At 42.3% G+C, this 23,195-nt stretch overlaps 1 protein-coding gene across 1 annotated transcript; it reads right to left on the bottom strand.

The window, feature by feature from the left end:
- Nucleotides 1-19,180: 19,180 nt before the first annotated feature.
- On the bottom strand, nt 19,181-19,993 carry LOC115167692 (myosin light chain 4). Its single transcript, XM_075074263.1, has one exon. It carries the CDS (start codon nt 19,909-19,911, stop codon nt 19,315-19,317), a length of 597 nt encoding a protein of 198 aa, XP_074930364.1. The 5' UTR covers nt 19,912-19,993; the 3' UTR covers nt 19,181-19,314.
- Between the last annotated feature and the right edge of the window lie 3,202 nt (nt 19,994-23,195).

Raw genomic sequence — 23,195 nt, 5'->3', positions numbered from 1 at the left:
CGCCTACTGTATGATAGATAGCAAATTTATTAGCTAACTAACGTCAGCCTGCCTAGCTGTAACTTCTGAAGAAGGAAAATGTTTTATTTCTAAAAGATAACCAAACAAAAACATATTTACTTTTTACGGGATGTGCAGTTGTCGGAAGTTTACATATACCCTAGCCAAATACATTTAAACTCAGTTTTTCACAAGTCCTTACATTTAATCCTACTAAAAATCCCATGTTTTAGGTCAGTTAGGATCACCACTTTATTTTAAGAATGTTAAATGTCAGAATAATAGTAGAGAGAATGATTTATTTCAGCTTTTATTTCTTTCATCACATTCCCAGTGGGTCAAAAGTTTACATAAGCTCAATTAGTATTTGGCAGCATTGCCTGGTGCAGGCATTCCGCTAGCGACCCACCTCGACAACATCCGGTGAAATTGCAGAGCGCCAAATTCAAAATACAGAAATAGTCATAATAAACATTTATAAAAGATACAAGTGTTAGACATCGGCTTAAAGAATAACTTCTTGTTAATCCAGCCGCTTTCTCAGATTTCAAAAAGGCTTTACGGCGAAAGCATACCATGCGATTATCTGAGGACAGCACCCCGCTTACAAAAGCATAGAAACATTTTACAACCAAGTAAAGGAATTACAAAATACAGAAATAGCGATCAATTTAATGACTTACCTTTGAAGTTCTTCATATGGTTGCAGTCACAAGATACCCAGCTACACAATAAATGTTTGTTTTGTTCGATAAAGTCCCTCTTTATATCTCAAATACTCAGTTTTGTTGGCGCGTTTTGTTCAGTAATCCACTGGCTCAAAGGCGGTCAAAACATGCAGACGAATACATCCTAATAGTACCGGTAAAGTTTGTCGAAACATGTCAAACAATGTTTATAATTAATCCTCAGGTTGTCAATTGTCTAAATAATCGATAATATTTCAACCGGACAATATCGTATTCAATAGAAAGGAAAAACAACGAAGGGCAGGCACTCGGTCACGTGCGCAAACCAGCACTGCATGACTCTACAGTCCACTGACAGAAAGGTCTCATTCTTCTGAAAAAACAAGCCTGAAACAATGTCTAAAGACTGTTGACATCTAGTGGAAGCCATAGGAACTGCAATCTGGGTCCTAACCTATTAGATACTTTATAGGCATTCAATTGAAAACTACCCACATTAAAAAAAATCCCACTTCCTGGATAGATTTTCCTCAGGTTTTCACCTGCCATATTAGTTCTGTTATAATCACAGACATTATTTTAACAGTTTTGAAAACGTTAGAGTGTTTTCTATCCAAATTATATGCATATCCTAGCATCTGGGCCTGAGTAACAGGCAGTGTACTTTGGGCACTCTTCTCCAGACGTCGAAATAATGCCCCCAAGCCATAAGAAGTTAAAAAGACCCTAAGGCTTGATTGTTAACATCGTTTGACATGTTTCTACGAACTGTAATGGAACATTTTGACTTTTCGTCTCTGGTTTTGCGCTCGCGCATTTTGCCTTTGGATAGTGATCTGAACGCGCGAACAAAAGGAGATATTTGGACATAAATATGGAGTTTACCGAACAAAACAAACATTTCTTGTGGGAGTCCTGGGAGTGCATTCCGACGAAGATCAACAAAGGTAAGTGAAGATTTATAATACTATTTCTGAGTTTTGTAGACTCCAGAACTTGGCGGGTAACTGTATAGCTTGCTTTGATGGCTGACCTCTGTACTCAGAATATTGAACAATGTGCTTTCGCCGTAAAGCTGTTTTGAAATCTGACACAGCGGTTGCATTAAGGAGAAGTGTATCTATAATTCTTTCAATAACTGTTGTAAATTTTATCAATGTTTATGATGAGTATTTTTGTAAATTGATGTGCTCATTGACCGGAAGTTTTGGAGGCAATACATTTTCTGAACATCACGCGCCAATGTAAAATGGGGTTTTTGGATATATATATGAACTTTATCGAACAAAACATACATGTATTGTGTAACATTGAGTCCTGGGAGTGTCATCTGATGAAGATCGTCAAAGGTTAGTGATTCATTTTAGCTGTATTTCTGGTTTTTGTGATGCCTCACCTTGCTTGGAAAATGGCTGTGGTTTTTCTTGTCAAGGTGATGTCCTAACATAATCTAATGTTATGCTTTCGCCGTAAAGCCTTTTTTGTGGTATATAAACGGACAATGTGGTTGGATTAACGAGAAGTTTATCTTTAAAATGGTGTAAAATAGTTGATTGTTTGAGAAATTTGAATTATGAGATTTTTGCTGTTTTGTATTTTGCGCCCTGCTATTCCATTGGCTGTTGGCTAGGGGTCCCGCTGGCAGAACGGGGTTCCGCTAGTGGAACGTCTATCCTCAACAGGTTAACCTGTTTGGGAAAGGGGGCAGTATTTTCACGGCCGGATGAAAAAACGTACCCGATTTAAACTGGTTATTACTCTTGCCCAGAAATGAGAATATGCATATTTTTAGTAGATTTGGATAGAAAACACTCTAAAGTTTCTAAAACTGTTTGAATGGTGTCTGTGAGTATAACAGAACTTAGATGGCAGGCAAAAACCTGAGAAGATTCCAAGCAGGAAGTGGCCTGTCTGAGAATTTGTAGTTCTTTTTTTGATTCTCTATCGAAACTACAGTATCTGTGGGGTTACGTAGCACTTTCTAAGGCTTCCATTGGCTCTCTAAAGCCTTCGGAAAGTGGATTGAGGCGTCTTCGGTCTCTGGGCAGAGTATAGTAGCTCAGTTTGTCAGTGGTCTGCCTGGTGACAAAGAGATTGGATATGCGTATTCACGTGAGCACGCTGTTTTTTCTTTCCCTCTTTGAATGAATACACTATTGTCCGGTTGGAATATTATCGCTATTTTACGAGAAAAATACCATAAAAATTGATTTTAAACAGCGTTTGACATGCTTCTAAGTACGGTAATGGAACATTTTGAATTTTTTTGTCTCGAAATGCGCTCGCGCGTTACCCTTTGGATAGTGACCTGAACGCACGAACAAAACGGAGGTATTTGGACATAACTATGGATTATTTGGAACAAAAACCACATTTCTTGTGGAAGTAGCAGTCCTGGGAGTGCATTCTGACGAAGATCAGCAAAGGTAATACAATTTTTCTAATAGTAATTCTGAGTTTAGTGAGCCCCGAACTTGGTGGGTGTCAAAATAGCTAGCCGTGATGGCTGAGCTATGTACTCAGAATATTGCAAAATGTGCTTTCGCTGAAAAGCTATTTTAAAATCTGACATAGCGATTGCATAAAGTAGTTCTGTATCTATAATTCTTAAAATAATTGTTATGTATTTTGTCAACGTTTATGATGAGTAATTTAGTAAACTCACCGGAAGTTTTGGGTGGGAATGCATGTTCTGAACATCACGCACCAATGTAAAATGCTGTTTTTGGATATAAATATGAACTTGATTGAACAAAACATGCATGTATTGTATAACATAATGTCCTAGGAGTGTCATCTGATGAAGATCATCAAAGGTTAGTGCTTCATTTAGCTGTGTTTTGGGTTTTTGTGACATATATGCTTGCTTGGAAAATGGCTGTGTGATTATTTTTGTCTATGTACTCTCCTAACATAATCTAATGTTTTGCTTTCGCTGTAAAGCCTTTTTGAAATTGGACAATGTGGTTACATCAAGGAGAAGTGTATCTTTAAAATGGTGTAAAATAGTTAATAGAAAGTTGAATTATGACATTTTGTTGTTTTTGAATTTGCCGCCCTGATATTTCACTGGCTGTGTCCCGCAGGTGGGACGCTAGCATCCCACGTAGCCCATAGAAGTTAACATAAATCTTCGATAATATTCCAACCGGACAATAGCGTATTCATTACAGAGGAAAAAGAAGGAACGGTGTGCCTGCGTGACTGCGCAGTAAACAACTCATAGGTCTCAGGCAGTCCACTGGTTGAATGGGCTCTTATTCTCTCCCCAGTAACAATAGAAACATGAAACAAGGTGCTAAAGACTGTTGATATCTAGTGGAAGCCTTAGGAATTGCAAAATGACCCCACAGACACTGTAGTTTGGATAGGCAATCACTTGAAAAACTACAAGCCTCAGATTTCCCACTTCCTGGTTGGATTTTTCTCTGTTTTTTGCCTGCCATATGAGTTCTGTTATACTCACAGACATCATTCAAACAGTTTGAGATTTGACTCTGGGCCCGAGTAGCAGGCAGTTTATTCTGGGCACGCTTTTCATCCGAACGTGAAAATACTGCCCCTATCCCAAACCGGTTTTAACATTGTATGTGGTACTGAGCTGAGCTGTACCAATCCACGCCACTCGTCAGTCAGTATGGCTCACTATTGAACCTCCTGCTGTAATTATTTTGCCCAACCTTTGTCATGGAGAGCTATCCTCCTAAAGGTTTTCACTTCATTCCTTACCTAACCTACTTGTACACATTCAGTACAGAATGATCCACTGTATAGAGCCATATTTTTAACCAATAAAAAAGCAGTTGGTCAAAGTCAATAACGTCATCCTCTCTACGTGACAAATGTCCTAATAACAATGCCTCCATGCAAAGTCAAAGCTGATTTAGAGGAACTCTCAGTACCACTAATGATTAAGTTATGGGGGTGATTGCAGGAAGTCCCCAGTGTGCTGTGCATAGAGAAGAGCCAGGTACTTGGAACAGAGTGGACTCCTGTAGCTCCTATCTCTGTCAGCGAAGCAGAGAACAACTACCACATAAATCAAACTAAATCAAATCAAATGTTATTGGTCACATACACATATTTAGCAGATGTTATTATGCGTGTAGCAAATTGCTTGTGTTCCTAGCTCCAACAGTGCAGTAGTTCACAACAATACACACAAATCTCAAAGTAAAATAATTAAGAAATGTAAATATTAGGACGAGTAATGTCGGAGTGGCATTGACAAGAATACAGTAGAATACAGTATATACTGTACATATGAAATGAGTAAAACAGTATGTATACATTATTAAAGTGACCAGTGATTCCATGTCTCTGTACATAGGGCAGCAGCCTCTAAGGGTTGAGTAACCAGGTGGTAGCTGGCTAGTGACAGTGACTAAGTTCAGGGGAAGGTACTGGGTGGAGGTCGGCTAGTGATGGCTATTTAACAGTCTGATGACCTTGAGATAAAAGCTGTCTTTCGGTCCCAGCTTTGATGCACCTGTACTGACCTTGCCTTCTGGTTGATAGGCCGTGGCTCGGGTGGTTGATGTCCTTAATGATCTTTTTGGCCTTCCTGTGACATCGGTCGTTGTAGGTGTCCTGGAAAGTGGGCCTGCATGGAAAGAGGGATGGAGAGAGAGAGAGAGAGAGAGAGAGAGAGAGAGAGAGAGAAATGGTTAGAGGTCATTCTCTTTTATTGTAACTGCACAAAAACTGCCAGAGTAAAAGTAATCAATTCTGTATTTCAAAAAGACTGTCTCTAGTAATTAGTTAGCGGTGTACAATATTCACTATTTAGTTCAGAGTTTGAGCTCTCTTGGCTCCCCCTCACCCCATCTCAATCAAGGGCCTCTTCCCCACTGAGGGCCTTCCCTGTCTGTTCTCAATCTCACCCTGCCTCTCCCTCCTCTGCCACTCCCTCCCAGTCATGCTGGTTTTCCAAATCCTCCTCCTCTACTAACCCCTCGTTAACTTAGCTAGCTAGCTGCAAAACTCTTTGCTAAACCAGTGATATTGGTAATGTTTATATGTGGTTAAATATTAGCTAACGTTAGCTAACCAGCTAGTTAGGTTCCAAGCTAGCTGCTAGCTGACGCTAACCTAGCTTGCCTAATCAATAGCTTGCTTTAATAACAGAAGACTAAATAATAACCTACTTCAATTTCAATATTGAAATCATAGTTGATTAGTTGGTGTCGGGAATAATGATTTTCTTAAGGAGTGGAACATGCTGAGCCCAAGAATAAGGTAAACGACTTCTAAATTTAAAGGTTTAATTGACAAACAATTGACAGACATACGCATAATGAAGACCGACACTTTCCTCTGAGAGGTTTGTAGTAATCTGCTCTATATTCCAAAGATAAGACATTGTATGCTCATCCTTCTCTCTGTTCGCTCACCAGCTGCCTCCCTGGTCAAAACATGGTCAAAACACAAGTCAACTTGCAAGGCCAGTGTGAACTATAGAGTAAATGTCTCTAACACTTTAAAGTGCTTAGCTGAATTACAGCCAATGGCCTTAGCCCCAGGAATGTCACTTAGGGCATTAAATGCTGTTTTATGGTGACCCCACTTGCTGTTTTATGGTGACCACTATCCTCCACCTAATAAAGCATTTATAATGGATTAGTAAATAGTGTAGTCATAATTTATTAATCATTACTCCCATATTTGTAAATGTTAGTAACCTAGTTTAATAATCATTCATAAATTAAGTCATTACATTTTTAATATAGGTCCTTGTAAACCATTTATGAATCATTAGTTAAATATTTTTGCGTGGCCTCATCTAAAGTGTGGGCTATTTATACTTTAGGAATACTTTATAAGTGTTTTGAGTGACCAGTGTAATTTCTCACAAAAAGATGGCCATGCCATTAGCAGATAACATGACACCTAGAAGACATCATTAAACAATAAGCACATAATACAGAGGATGTTTAAAGGTCCAATGCAGCTGTTTTTATCTGAATATGAAATCATTTCAGGGTAACAGGTACCTTACTGTGATTGTTTTCAATTAAAACGGTCAAAAAGAAACAAAAATAGCTTCTTAGCAAAGGGTAATTTGTCAAGAAAGAATTTAGCTAGGACTGTCTGTCAGTGGTCTGAGTGGGGAAGGGAAAACTGAAAATTAGCTGTTATTGGCAGACAGACTAATTTACCACATGGTGATGTCACTATGGAAGGCCAAAACTCCATCCCACCAAGGCAGAAATTTTTCAAACAGGTCTTACACTAAGAGGGCATTATCTTAATTTTCACAATTTCACAGTATTATTCCAACTTTATAGTGTGGAAATATACAACAAGATCCAAAAGTATTGGGACAGTTTTTTGTTTTGCTCTGTACTCCAGCACTTTGTATGATACAATGACTATGAGGTTTAGGTGCAGACTGTCAGCTTTAATTTGAGGATATTTCCATCCATATCGGGTGAACTGTCTGGAAATTACAGCATTTTTTGTACACAGTCCCCTCATTTTAGAGGACCAAAAGTAATGGGAGGAATTCACTTATGTGTATTAAAGTAGTAAAAAGTTAAGTATTTAGTCCCATATTCATAGCATGCAATGACCACATCAAGCTTGGGACTACACATTTGTTGGATGCGTTTGCTGTTTGTTTTGGTTGTGTTTCACATTATTTTGTACCTATAACACATGAATGGTAAATAATGTATTGTCTCAATGTCACGTCCTGGCCAGTATAAGGGTTAATTAGTATTGTAGTTTGGTCAGGACGTGACAGAGGGTATTTGTTTTATGTGGTTCAGTGTGGTGTGTTTGTTTAAAGGGTGTTTGATGTAGTATTTCCGGGGTTGTGGTTTATAGTCTATGTTTATGTATTTCTATGTGTAGTGTGGTGAGAGTGTTTCTATGTTGTGTTGATTGGGGTTGGGACTCTCAGTTGAAGGCAGGTGTTGTCTATCTGCCTTTGATTGAGAGTCCCATATATTGGGGTGTGTTTGTGGTTGTTATTGGTGGGGGATTCTGTCACGGTTGTCGTCGGTGATGGAGGACCAAAACGCAGCAGGTATGTGTATGCTCATCTTGAGAATTTATTAACTTCAAAAAATGAACGTACAAAATAACAAAACAAAAAGAACGAACGAACAACTACAAACAATCTGGCTAGCCTAGGCTCAACACAGAACAATCACCCACGAATCACAAACACAAACACACCCCAATATATGGGACTCTCAACACAAAAAACATAACAATTATTTTAAGAATTATAGATACAGAACTCCTTTATGCAATCGCTATGTCCGGCAAAAGCACATTTTGCAATATTCTGAGTAGATAGCTCGCCATCACGGGCTAGCTATTTTGACACCCACCAAGTTTAGCCCTCACCAAAGTCAGATTTACTATAAGAAAAATTGGATTACCTTTGCTGTTCTTCGTCAGAATGCACTCCCAGGACTTCTACTTCAATAACAAATGTTGGTTTGGTTCAAAATAATCCATAGTTATGTTCAAATATCCTCTGTTTTGTTCGTGCGTTCAAGACACTATCCGAAGGGTGACGCGCCCGACGCGTTTCGTGACAAAAAAATTCTAAATATTCCATTACCGTACTTCGAAGCATGTCAACCGCTGTTTAAAATCAATTTTTATGCGATTTTTCTCGTAAAAAAGCAATAATATTCCGACCGGGAAACCCTGTTTTCGTTCAAAGACGAAAAAATAAAAACATGGAGTCGTCTCGTGCACGTGCCCCCAGTCTCATTGTTCTCTGATCGACCACTATCCAAATGCGCTACTGTTTTTCAGCCATGGCCTGCAAAGTCATCATTCAACGTTCTGCCGCCTTCTGAGAGCCTATGTGAGCCATAGGAAATGTCACGTTACAGCAGAGATCCTCAGTTTTCAATAAAGAGAGTGTAGAAGGCCAAGAAATGGTCAGAGAGGGCACTTCCTGTAAGGAATCTTCTCAGGTTTTTGCCTGCCATATGAGTTCTGTTATACTCACAGACACCATTCAAACAGTTTTAGAATCTTTAGGGTGTTTTCTATCCAAATCAAACAATTATATGCATATTCTAGTTTCTGGGCAGTAGTAATAACCAGATTAAATCGGGTACGTTTTTTATCCCGCCGTGCAAATACTGCCCCCTACCCTAGAAAGGCTAATTTCTTAACTAACTCAACAATATGCTTTTCAAAAGATCGTTTTTCATCAATCCAGATGCCCAGATGCATGAATCAGACATATTTTTTTACGTGAATTGGAAAATAACATACTTGGTTTTACTTGCATTAAGTACCAATTTCAGTTCAACAAAGGCTTTCTGAAGCTCCAAAAGAGCCTGGCCAACCATAGGGATGATAACATACACATCAGTGCCATCTGCATACAGGTGTATGTTACAATTTTGTCTATCAGGCTGCTTGAACCAGACCAATTTCAGACTGTCTACGAATTAATAATGGGTGGTCAACAGTGTCGAAAGCTTTCAACAGTTCTATGAAAATGGCAGCACAATGCTGCCTTTTGTCCATGCTATTTACAATGTTATTTATCACCAAAGAAGCAGCAGATATGCAGTGCCTTCAGAAAGTATTCCTAGCTCTTGACTTATTCCACATTTTGGTGTGCTACAGCTGTCAAGTGTCAGTTGTGCAGAGGTGAGGACGGAGTCAGGCGCAGGACACAGAACTGAGTAAAATAACGTATTTTACTCTGAAAAATAATCAGCCAATAAATCCATGCAGGGATAACAAACCCAAACACAAAAGACTAACACAAAACCAGGAATCTTTCACGCACAAAACATAATAAGAACCAGAGGGTTAAATAGGGAAATAATAATAATGTAATGGGTACCAGGTGTGAACAATCAAGACATAACAAATGTTAAAAGAAACGTGGATCGGTGGCAGCTAGAAAGCCGGCGACGACGACTGTCGAACGCCACCTGAACAAGGAGAGGCACCAACTTCGGTGGCAGTCGTGACAGTACCCCCTGGAGCCGCGCCGACACCGGCCTCGGGGACGACCCGGAGGACGAGGCGCAGGGCGATCTGGGTGGAGATTCCTGCAGTAAGGAAGGGTCCAGTGTGTCCTCCACCGGCACCCAGCATCTCTCCTCCGGACCGTGCCCCTCCCACTCCACGAGGTACTGAAGGCCCCTCGCCCGACGCCTTGAGTCCATGATGGCTCGCACAGTATACGCCGGGGCCCCCTCGATGTCCAGAGGGGGCGGAGGAACCTCCCGCACCTCAGACTGCTGGAGCGGACCAGCCACCACCGGCCTGAGGAGAGACACATGGAACGAGGGGTTAATACAATAATCAGGGGGAAGCTGTAACCTACCTCGTTCAGTCTCCTCAGGACTTTAAATGGCCCCACAAACAGCGGACCCAGCTTCTGGCAGGGCAGGCGAAGGGGCAGGTTTCGGATCGAGAGCCAGACCCGGTCTACCGGTGCATATACCGGGGCCTCCCGGTTGGCGCTCGCCTTCTGTCGCCTGATGGCCCGTTGCAGGCGTACATGGGCAGCGTCCCAGGTTTCCTCCGAGCGCCGAAACCATTCATCCACGGTGCATCAGAGCCAGGAGTTTTGGGCCATCTCTGCCCAGGGGATGAAAGCCGACCACTCCCCCGGCCGGTCCTGGCAATAAGACCTCAGAAACCTACCCACATCCTGGTTAACTCTCTCCACCTGCCCATTACTTTCGGGGTGAAACGCTGAGGTCAGGCTGACCGAGACCCCCAGACGTTCCATGAGCGCCCTCCAGACCCTTAATGTGAACTGGGGACCACGATCAGACACTATATGCTCAGGCACCCCGTAGTGCCGGAAGACGTGTGTAAACAGGGCCTCCGCAGTCTGTAGGGCCGTAGGTAGACCGGGCAAAGGAATGAGACGGCAGGACTTAGAAAACTGATCCACAACAACCAGAATCGTGGTGTTCCCTTGTGACGGAGGGAGATCCGTCACGAAATCCACCGATAGGTGTGACCACGGCCATTGTGGAACAGGTAGGGGTTGTAATTTCTCTCTGGCCAGGTGTCTAGGTGCCTTGCACTGGGCGCACACCGAGCAGGAGGAAACATACACCCTCACGTCCTGATCTAAAGTAGGCCACCAGTACTTTCCACTAAGACAGCACACTGTCCGACCGATGCCAGGATGACCAGAGGAAGGTGACGTATGAGCCCAACAGATCAATCGATCACAAACAGACGGAACGTACTTACAACCAACTGGACACTGGGTGGGAGTGGGCTCCGCACGTAATGCCCGCTCGATGTCTGCGTCAACCTCCCATACCACCGGTGCCACCAGGCAAGAAGCCGGCATTATGGGAGTGGGATCCGTGGACCGCTCCTCTGTGTCATACATCCGAGACAGTGCGTCTGCCTTAGCGTTCTGGGAACCTGGTCTGTAGGATAGAGTGAACACAAAACGGGTGAAAAACATGGCCCACCTTGCCTGGCGAGGATTCATTCTCCTCGCCGCCCGGATATACTCCAGATTGCGGTGGTCAGTCCAAATGAGAAAAGGGTATTTAGCTCCTTCAAGCCAATGCCTTTAAGCTCTCAGAGCCCCGACAATAGCCAACAGCTCCCAGTCCCCCACATCATAGTTTCACTCCGCCGGGCTGAGCTCCTTCGAAAAGAACGCACAGGGGCGGAGTTTTGGTGGCGTACCCAAGAGCTGAGACAGCACAGCTCCTATCCCAGCCTCGGACGCGTTCACCTCTACTATGAACGCTAAGGAGGGATCAGGATGAGCCAACACAGGAGCCGAGGTAAACAGAGCCTTCAGGTGACCAAATGCCCTGTCCGCCACAGCTGACCACTGCAGTCGCACCGGTCCCTCCTTCAGCAAAGAGGTAATGGGAGCCGCTACCTGACCAAAGCCCCGGCCAATTACGCACGGCTGAAATGCAGTCATTCTCCATCTCCACCCGACTCGGACAGGCGATACCCTAGGAAGGAGACGGACTGTTGGAAGAACAGACATTTCTCAGCCTTAACGTACAGGTCATGCTCCAACAGTCGACCAAGCACCTTGCGCAACAGAGACACATGCTTGGTGCGTGTAGTGGAGTATATTAGAATGTCATCTATATACACCCTGCCCGTGCAGGTCCCTGAAAATCTCGTCTACAAAGGATTGGAAGACGGATGGAGCATTCATCAACCCGTACAGCATGATGAGGTACTCGTAGTGCCCAGAGGTGGTACTAAATGCCGTCTTCCACTCATCCCCCTCCCGGATACGCACCAGGTTGTAAGCACTCCTGAGATCCAATTTGGTGAAGAAGCGCGCGCCCCATACAATGACTCGGTCACACTGGCTATGAGAGGCAGAGGGTAACTATACTTCACCGTGATCTGATTTAAACCTCTATAGTCAATGCATGGGCGTAAACCTCCATCCTTCTTCACAAAAAAGAAACTCGAAGAGGCAGGTGAAGTGGAAGGCCGAATGTATCCCTGTCCCAGAGATTCGGTGACATATGTTTCCATAGCCGCCGTCTCCTCCTGTGACAGAGGATACACGTGACTCCTGGGAAGTGCTGTGTCTACCAGGAGATTTATCGCACAATCCCCCTGTCGATGGGGTGGTAGTTGAGTTGCCTTCTTTTTACAGAAGGCTAGAGCCAAATCTGCATATTCACGGGGATGTGCATGGTGGAGACCTGGTTTGGACTCTCCACCGTAGTTGCACCTATGGAAACACCTATACACTGACGTGACCATCCCTTGAGAGCCCTCTGTTGCCACGAAATAGTGGGGTCATGATGGGCAAACCAGGGAAACCCCAACACCACAGGAAACGCAGGAGAATCTATCAGGAAGAGACTAATTCTCTACTCATGACCCTCCCGCGTTATCATACATAGTGGAGCTGTGACCTCCCTAATCAGACCCGACCCTAAAGGACAACTATCTAAGGAATGTACAAGGAAGGGCACATCAACAGGAACAATAGGGATCCCTAATCTACGAGCAAATGAATGGTCAATAAAGTTCCCAGCTGCGCCTGAATCTACTAGCGCCTTATGCTGGGAATGCGGAGAAGACTCAGGAAATTCTATAGATATATACATGTGCGCAACAGGAAGCTCTGGGTGAGTTGGGTGCATACTCACCTGGGATGATCCACCAGTGCCCTGCCTGCTGCCTCGACTTCCTGGGGAACCTCTCCAGCACCGACCAGCGGTGTGTCCTCTGCGGCCACAGGTAGTGCAGGAAACAGCCCCCCCTCCGGTCACCCTTAGAACAGCACCTTCGAGCTCCATAGGTGTGGGATCGGAGGTGCTGGGGGATGGAATAGACGGACCCCGATCCAGACGTCCACGGGTGGGCAATAGGTTATCCAGCCGGATGGATAAATCCACCAGCTGGTCGAGGGCAAGGATGGTGTCCCTGCAGGCCAGCTCCCGACAAATGTCCTCACGTAGACTACATCAGTATTATGGCAAGAACAGCTCAAGAAAAGAGAAACGACAGTCCATCATTACACTAAGACATGAAGGTCACGGAAAATTTGTGCAGTTGCAAAAACCATCAAGCGCTATGATGAAACTGGCTCTCAAAAGCACCACCACAGTAAAGAAAGACCCAGAGCTAACTCTGCTGCAGAGGATAAGTTCACTAGAGTTAACTGCACCTCAGATTGCAGCCCAAATAAATGCTACATGGAGTTCAAGTAACAGACACATCTCAACATCAACTGTTCAGAGGAGACTGCGTGAATCAGGCCTTCATGGTTGAATTTTCTGCAAAGAAACCACTACTAAAGGACACCAATAATAAGAAGAGACTTGTTTATGCCAAGAAACATGAGCAATGGGCATTTGACTGGTGGAAATCTGTCCTTTGGTCTGATGAGTCCAAATTTGAGATTTTTGGTTCCAACCGCCGTGTCTTTGTGAGACGCAGAGTAGGTCAACGAATGTGTGGCTGTAACCAAGAAACATGGAGGAGGTGTGATGGTGTGGGGGTGCTTTGCTGGTGACACTGTCAGTGATTTATTTAGAATTCAAGGCACTCTTAACCAGCATGGCTACCACAGCATTTCTCATCCATATTTTTATATGTACATATTCTTATTCATTCCTTTACACTTGAGTGTAAAAGGTAGCTGTTGTGAAATTGTTAGATTACTTGTTAGATATTACTGCATGGTCAAAACTAGAAGCACAAGCATTTCGCTACACTCACATAAACATATGCTAACCATGTGTATGTGACCAATACAGTTTGATTTGATTTGATTTGATTCTGCAGCGATGCGCTTAGCGGGACTATTATTTGTTTTTAAACAAGACAATGACCCAAAGCACACCTCCAGGCTGTGAAAGGTCTATTTGACCAAGGAAACTAATGGAGTGCATCATCAGATGACCTGGCCTGTGAAATGCTTGATAATGTATGTGATATCAACAGACAAGTATATTTTCTGGGTGATTTAAATATTGACTGGCTATTATCAAGCTGCCAACTCAGGAAAAAACTTCAAACTGTAACCAGTGTCTGCAACCTGGATCAGGTTGTCAGTCAACCTACCAGGGTAATTACAAACAGCACAGGAATTAAATCATCAACATGTATTGATCACATTTTTACTAACGCTGCAGATATTTGCTTTAAAGCAGTATCCAAATCCATAGGATGTAGTGATCACAATATAAATATAATAGCCATATCTAAGAAAACTAAAGTTACAAAGGCTGGGCCTAATATAGTGTATAAGAGATCATACAAGAAGTTTTGTAGTGATTCATATGTTGATGATGTAAAGAATATTTGCTGGTCTGTGGTGTGTAATGAGGAGCAACCAAACGCTGCACTTGACACATTTATGAAACTACTTATTCCAATAGTTTCATAAACGACTTATTCTTTATTCTAATAAGCACGCAACATTAAGAAAATTACTGTATAAACTGTTAAATCCCCTTGGATTGATGAGGAATTGAAAAATTGTATGGTTGAGAGGGATGAGGCAAAAGGTATGGCAATTAAGTCTGGCAGCCCAACTGATTGGCAAACGTGCTGCAAATTAAGAAATCATGTGACTAAACTAAATAAAAAGAAACTACGCTATGAAACCAAGATAAATTATATTAAGAATGACACTAAAAGACTTTGGGGCACCTTGAATGACATTTTGGGGAAAAAAGCCAACTCATTCATTCAAACTTTCAACTTCTGGTGAAACTGGAGGGTGCGCCAATTCAAATAAATAATCATAAAAAAGATGGATATTAAACATTTAGGTACATATAAGTGTCTTATATTGGTTGAAAGCTTAAATTATTGTTAATCTAACTGCACTGTCCGATTTACAGTAGCTATTACAGCGAAAACATGCCATCCATAGGATGTAGTGATGCCATGTGATTGTTTAAGGACGGCACCCCACGTCAAAATATTTTGCCACCGGCACAGGTTTCATACATTCACAAATAGCGATTAAATATTCACTTACTTTTTGAAAATCTTCCTCTGATTTGTCATCCAAAGGGTCCCAGTTATAACATATAGTGTCGTTTTGTAAGATCAAATCCTTCTTTATATCCCAAAAAGTCTGTTTAATTGGCGCCATCGATTTGAGTAATCCACTCGTTCAACAGGCAGAGAAAGGAATCCGAAAATCTACCCCTAAACTTTGTTTCAACAAGTCAAAATACATTTCTATTCACTCCTCAGATACCCTAAAATGTGATCAAACTATAATATTTCTTACGGAAAGAAGCATGTTCAATAGGAAATAGGATTTTAGCAGGTGCGTACTGTCTTCATGGTGCACGCAAACATGAATTTCCAAGACTGTGTCCCTGTACTAAAACTGATATTTCTTATTCATTTTTGAAGTTACAAACCTGAAACCTTGAACATAGACTGCTGACAGCCTGTGGAAGCCATAGGAATTGCATCCAGGGAGCTAATTTTCAATATATTATACTTGCCATTTTAAGAGGATGGTCTCTTTGGGCACGTCATTCAGGTGGAAATTGCTTAAAAAAAAATGGGCCTAGCCCTAAGAAGATATAATAATGACTTTTTCATTGGCAAGATAAGCAAACGCTGACACTACATATCAAAGTATATTGGACCAAATTATGAAAGACAAGAATTGTACTTTTGAATTCCGTAAAGTCAGTGTGGATGAGGTGAAAAAATTATTGTTGTCTATCAACAATGACAAGCCAACGGGGTCTGACAATCTAGATGGAAAATTACTGAGGGTAATAGCAGACGATATTGCCACTCCTATTTGCCACATCTTTAATTTAAGCCTACTAGAGAGCCTGTCTTGTTAGACTTCAGTGCAGCTTTTGACATTATTGATCAGAGTCTGCTGCTGGAAAAATGTATGAGTTATGGCTTTACACCTCCTGCTATAATGTGGATAAAGAGTTACTTGTCAAACAGAACACAGAGGGTGCTCTTTAATGGAAGCCTATCAAATATTATCCTGTTAGAATCAGGAATACCCCAGGGTAGCTGTTTAGGCCCCTTAATTTTTTTTTTTTTTAACTAATTACATGCCACTGATTTTGAGTAAAGCCAGAGTTCATATGTATGCGGATGACTCAACACTATACACGTCAACTACTACAGCAACTGAAATGACTGCAACACTCAACAAAGAGCTGCAGTTAGTTTCAGAGTGGGTGGCAAGGAATATGTTAGCCCTAAATATTTCTAAAACTAAAAGCATTGTATTTGGAACAAAACACTCACTAAACCCTAAACCTCAACTAAATCTTGTAATAAAAAATGTGGAAATTGAGCTAGTTGAGATGACTAAACTACTTAGAGTAACACTAGATTGTAAACTGTCATGGTTAAAACATATTGATGCAAGAACTTATGAAAATTGCAATTGGCTCAGAACAGGGCAGCACGGCTGGCCCTTGGATGTACACAGAGAGCTAATATTAATAATGTCAATCTCTCCTGGCGGAAAGTGGAGGAGAGACTGACTTCATAACTACTCCTTTCTCATGAGAGGAATTGACATGTTAAATGCACCGAGTTGTCTGTCTAAACTACTGGCACACAGCTCGGACACCCATGCATACCCCATAAGACATGCCACAAGAGGTCTCTTCACAGTCTCCAAGTCCAGAACAGACCATGGGAGGCACACAGTACTACAGAGAGCCATGACTACATGGAACTCTATTCCACATCAAGTTACTGACACAAGCATTAAAATTAGATTTAAAAAAAGATGAAAAAACACCTTATGGAACAGCGGGGATTATGAAGCAAACATTGGCACACACACACACACACACACACACACACACACACACACACACACACACACACACAGGATAACATAAGCACTATACATACACATGGATTTAGTACTGTAGATATGTGGTAGTGGTGGAGTAGGGGCTTGAGGGCACACAGTGTGTTGTGAAATCTGTGAATGTATTGTAATGTTTTAAACTGCCTTAATTTTGCTGGACCCCATGAAGAGTAGCTGCTGCTTTGGCAGCAACTAATGTGGATCCATAATAAATACAAATACACATACAAATTGTGATGGTTTGGGATGAGTTGGACCTGCAGAGTGAAGGAAAAGCAGCCAACAAGTGCTCAGCATATGTGGAAACTCCTTCAAGACTGTTGGAAAAGCATTCCTCATGAAGCTGGTTGAGAGAATGCCAAGAGTATACAAAGCTGTCATCAAGGCAAAGGGTGACTACTCTGAAGAATCTAAAATGTTAAATATATTTTGATTTGTTTAACAGTTTTTTGGTTACTACATGATTCCGTATGGGTTATTTCATAGTTTTGATGTCTTCACTATTATTCTACAATGTAGAGAATAGTATAAATAAAGAAAAACCCTGGAATGGGTTGTTGTGTCCAAACTTTTGACTGGTACTGTAAGTATTCACACCCCTGAGTCAAAACGTATTAGAATCACCTTTGGCAGCAATTACAGCTGTGAGTCTTTATGGGTACGTCACTAAGAGCTTTGCACACCTGGAATATACAATATTTGCACATTATTATTTTTTTAATTCATCAAGCTCTGTCAAGTTGGTTGTTGATCATTGCTAGAAAGCCATTTTCAAGCTTTGTCATCTATTTTCAAGCCGATTTAAGTCAAAACCATAACTAGGCCACTCAGGAACATTCAATGTCACAAGCAACTCCAGTGTATATTTGGCCTTGTGTTTTAGGTTATTGTCTTGCTGAAAGGAGAATGTGTCTCCAAGTGTCTGTTGAAAAGCAGACTGAACCAGGTTTTCCTATAGGATTTTGGCTGTGCTTAGCTCTATTCTGTTTATTTATCCTAAAATAACTCCTTAGTCCTTGCCAATGACAAGCATACCCTTAACACCACCACGCTTGAAAATTTGCTTGAAAATATAAAGAGTGGTATATAACTCATTGTATTCAGGACATAAAGTAAATTTCTTTACCACATTTTTTTCGATTTTACATTAGTGCCTTATTGCAAGAATGCATGTTTAGGAATATTTTTATTCTGTACAGGCTTCCTTCTAACAATAGCTGCCCTTCTTTGCGAGGCATTGGAAAACCTCCCTGGTCTTTGTGGTTGAATCTGTGGTTGAAATGTATGCTCGACTGAGGGACCTTACAGATAACTGTATGTGTGGGGTACAGAGATGGGGTAGTCAGTTAAAAATCATGTTAATAAACACTATTATTGCACACAGAGTAAGTCCATGCAACTTATTATGGGATATGTTAAGCAAATCTTTACTCCTGAACTTATTTAGGCTTGCCATAACAAAGGGGTTGTATTCTTATTGACTCAAGAAATTTCAAAAAACATAATTCCACTTTGACATTATGGGGTTTTGTGTTTAGGACAGTGACAAAAAAAAAATTCTAAATGTGATAAATGTTATATTCAGGCTCTAAATCAAAAACATGTGGAAAAAGTCAAGGGGTGTGAATACTTACTGAAGGCACTGTATATTCAGAAACTGTGCCTGGGATTCAATGAATTTCAATCTGACGCGCGCTGTCCAGCGGTTGACATGAAAAGGTCATGAATGCAATCTCAGCGAATTTGGGGACCTTGGCTTCAGAAGACGCATTGTTGACATCGCTCTACAACATGCCTCAGATTGAATCCTGGCCTATGATCTATTGTGACCTCTTCAAAAATATAGAAAATCCTAGACCTTGTTGTGACATGTTGAATATCAATCAGTCTGGAGCTCTGGAAAGCAGCTGGTGTGTGATCTGTCCCTGTAGGAAGCCTGTGATTTACTCACAAACCCAACTCTCACACTTACTAATTGATGTCATGTACTGTATTTATACAACGTCCGTATTGTGTCTTATTTTGTTTTGAATCAGACACTAAATGGTTTCAACAGCTGGTCTTTACCGGAGATACATTCTGACAGTATGTCTCAGCAATGACCGTATATCACGAAATCTAGCCAACTTTGGAGGCTTGTATCTACTGCTGCTGTTGCTTTTTAAACAGTATTTCTCAAAAAATGACTGAACACACCTAGAATGATGGGCATTTATTTAGGAATCAACATTGTTCAGCATACAGACAGAAAGGGCAATATATGTTCCATTCAGTCCTTTGAGCCAGGCAATGTTAAAGTAGAATTTGTAATGTGACTCAAGAAAGAGCAGCTCACGTAGAGAGGATGTGTTTGACAAATTCAGTGTAATTGATGTGGCCACTTGAGTCCTCTTGTCCGATCATGAGTTGGTCCACTTCGCTCTCCATCAGCTTCTCCCCAAGGGTAGCCAAAACGTGCCTGAGCTCGGCCCCCATCACCGTGCCATTGCCCTCTTTGTCGAAGACTCTCAGACCCTCCACAAAGTCCTCAAAGGTCCCTGTCTCCTTGGTGCGGGAGATATGCTGCAGCATGGGCAGGAAAGTCTCAAAGTCCATCAGCTTGGCGTTCATCTCCTCAGCCTTGGGCTTGCCCAGCAGCTTCAGCACATCAGTGTTGGTGGGGTTATGACCCAAGGCCCGCATTAGGTCTCCGCACTGGGCGTACCTGATCTTCATCTCGCCCGTCGGTGTTTCATCGAACAAGGTGAACGCCTCCTTGAACTCCTCAATCTGGTCCAGCGTGAAATCTAGAATGATACTCTTGAGGTCCACCTCCGGCTCCTTGGGAGGCTCAGGTTCAGGGGCCTTTGCTGGCTCTGCCTTGGCCTCTGCTTTGGGCTCTGGTTTCTTAGGCTCTACTTTCTTGGGTTCCACTTTTTTCGGGGCCATGTTGCCAGTATACCTACTGCCACGTCAATGTGTGCGGATGTGAGGCGAGAGCGAGCGAGTGATACAGGGCACACTGTGCAAGCCTCTCTTGAGCTTTTATACTGTTTCTTAGTGCATATGAGATAAGGGTTATCTAAACCAGTACACTGACGCCTATAAAAGGAATAAACTTTAAATAGAACCACTTACCGGTCACTTCACAATGGAACTTTTCCAGCAGCTGTCATGATAGAGAGATTTATTAGTCCACACGAGATGGAAATTTTTCTTCTGCTTTTTATCCAACCCACTGATACACACACACACACACACACACACACACACACACACACACACACACACACACACACACACACACACACACACACACACACACACATAGGTTGGAGAGCCGTAATTACACATCAAAAATTAAGGGTCACACTTTAAACAAGGTATATCCAATAACGCTTAATAAAGCCCTTTCAAGGCCACCAATAATGCTTGACAAATTATTTAGACGCTAATGTCTACCATACCATCCTCACATCTTTTGCTTTGTCGTATGTGGCATAAGCCTTATACTACCCGTTTATATAGTTCAACATCTGCTTGTAAATGCTTCAGGCCTTATGATGGCTTCATAAGATATAATTTGCTTACTGTGACCACAAAAAATATATATATATCTTGTGCATAAGCACTTGTCCACCAAAACTCAATTGGATTCAGGCTGAGAAGTGAGAAGATAGGGCAGGAATGAGGCAGGCAATATCCCAGGAGCAAGAGTGGCTTTGAGCTGTTGAGAGAGAGAGAGAGAGGCCTACTGGGTGTCTGGCATACATCTCTGTTGATGGAGCTGGTATTTCAGTGATATGAGCTCAGCTCATAAAGGACTGATAGGAACCATCCACATTCCAGACGATCCCCATATTGTCAGCCTCGATCAATTCACTTTTCTAATAACAGGTATTGAAAGAAAGAGGTGTATCACAGCCTTCTTTATCTTTTATCATTATGACCTTGTGAATAATATGGTGTGGAAATCAGCATCACGATCACATCTGGACCAAATTGGTGGTCAACTCTCTCTGTACTATATGTGCTGGAACTGTATGTCCACACATAACACAGTCCTGTGTCCCTGTGGTGTCATGGGCCCGGTGCCACGAGGGGGGCTTAGACCTCTCAGTTCAAACTTATGCCCCCTCAGTTTTAGTTTTTTGTCTGTACATAAAAGTTGCAAAAAGGTTTGATTGCGTGACAGGTTGGCGCCAAAAAATTGGTGTTTCTGCTGCACTGCGTTGCTGTGTGTAGGCAGCCTGGTCTCATAGACTAGATGTAACATAGTAAATGTAGATCCGGGACACTCAAAATATATGTTACATTTGGTATGGTTACATAAGACAGAAGGTTACTTAAAGGTGCAAAATGCAGAAATCGCTCTGCTATTTCCTGGTTGCTAAAATTGCAATAGTTTGCCTAATTTCAGTTTATGTGAAAAAACAAGCAGTCATTGTCTAAAGAATAATTGTACCATCTAAACCACTGTAAAATATATTTTCCGTAACACATCATACAAAAATGGATGATGGACATTCTCAAATTAATACATATACATCACTTTAATAACTCTACTCAAGTATATATTACCTCAATTACCTCAACGAACCGGTGCCCCCGCACATTGACTCTGTACCGGTACCCCCTGTATATATATAGCCTCGCCATTGTTATTTACTGCTGCTCTTAAATTTTTTGTTACTTTTATTTCTTATTTTTCATTAGGTATTTTCTTAAAACTGCATTGTTGGTTAAGGGCTTGTAAGTAAGTATTTCACTGTAAGGTCTACACCTATTGTACTCGATACACGTGACAAATAAAATTTGATTTGATTAAAAAAGATTTGCCAGTAGATTGTCGACTTGATTCATGATGATGACTGCTAGCTAAGATTTTGAAAGTATGATGTTGACATGATCAGTCCAATCAAAGCTACTGTAGATATATGATTTGACATCATTTTATCGGTGGCCAATGACCTTGAGCCTTCTTGGATGGGCACTTCTAATGTAACTCTATGGCAGCACCCAAGCATGCAAGAGAGCATCAGCTGTTCCGGAGTACAGGTCAACATTCACAAGGCCGCAGGGTCAGACGGATTACCAGGACGTGTACTCAGAGCATGCGCTGACCAACTGGCAAGTGTCTTCACTGACATTTTCAACCTGTCCCTGACCAAGTGTGTAATACCAACATGTTTCAAGCAGACCACCATAGTCCCTGTGCCCAAGAACACCAAGGTGACCTGCCTAAATAACTACCAACCCGTAGCACTCACGTCTGTAGCCATTTAGTGTTTTGAAAGGATGGTCATGGCTCACATTAACACCACAATCCCAGAAACCCTAGACCCACCCTAGTTTGCATACCGCCCTAAGAGATCCACAGATGATGCAATCTCTATTGCACTCCACACTACCCCGTCCCACATGGACAAAAGGAACACCTAAGTGAGAATGCTAGTCATTGACTAAAGCTCAGCGTTCAACACCATAGTGCCCTCAAAGCTCATCACTAAGCTAAGGACCTTGGGACTAAACACCTCCCTCTGCAACTAGACTTCCTCACGGGCCGACCCCAGGTGAAAAGGGTTGGTCACAACACATCTGCCATGCTGATCCTCAACGCAGGGGGTTGAGCACGCAGGGGTGCGTGCTCAGTCCCCTCCTGTATTCCCTGTTCACCCATGACTGCATGGCCAAGCATGACTCCAACACCATCATTAAGTTTGCGGACAACACAACAGTGGTAGGCTTGATCACTGACAACAATGAGACTGCCTCTAGGGAGGAGGTCAGAGACCAGGCAGTGTGGTGCCAGGATAACAACCTCTCCCTCAACGTGATCAAGACAAAGGAGATGATTGCGGACGACAGAAAAAGGAGAGCGGAGTACGCCCCCATTCTCATCGATGGGGCTGTAGTGCAGTAAGTTGAGAGCTTCAAGTTCCTTGATGTCCACATCTCCAACAAACTATCATGGTCCAAACACACCAAGACAGTCATGAAGAGGGCACGACAACACCTATTCCCCCTCAGAAGACTGAAAGGATTTGGCATGGGTCCTCAGATCCTCAAAAAGTTCTACAGCTGCACCCTCGAGAGCATCATGACTGGTTGCATCACCGCCTGGTATGGCAACTGCTCGGCCTCCAACCGCATGGCACTACAGAGGGTAGTGCGTACAGCCCAGTACATCACTGGGGCCAAGCTTCCTGCCATCCAGGACCTCTATACCAGAC

The sequence above is a fragment of the Salmo trutta genome, chromosome 29 (assembly GCF_901001165.1).
Source record: "Salmo trutta chromosome 29, fSalTru1.1, whole genome shotgun sequence".
In the NCBI taxonomy this organism is placed as follows: domain Eukaryota; kingdom Metazoa; phylum Chordata; class Actinopteri; order Salmoniformes; family Salmonidae; genus Salmo; species Salmo trutta.
The sequence above is the reverse complement of the archived record's forward strand: the minus strand, read 5'-3'. Positions and strand labels throughout refer to the sequence as shown.

Bases quoted from the DNA above. Each gene is read 5' to 3' on its own strand.
- LOC115167692 (XM_075074263.1), bottom strand. From the start codon at position 19,911: ATGGCCCCGAAAAAAGTGGAACCCAAGAAAGTAGAGCCTAAGAAACCA.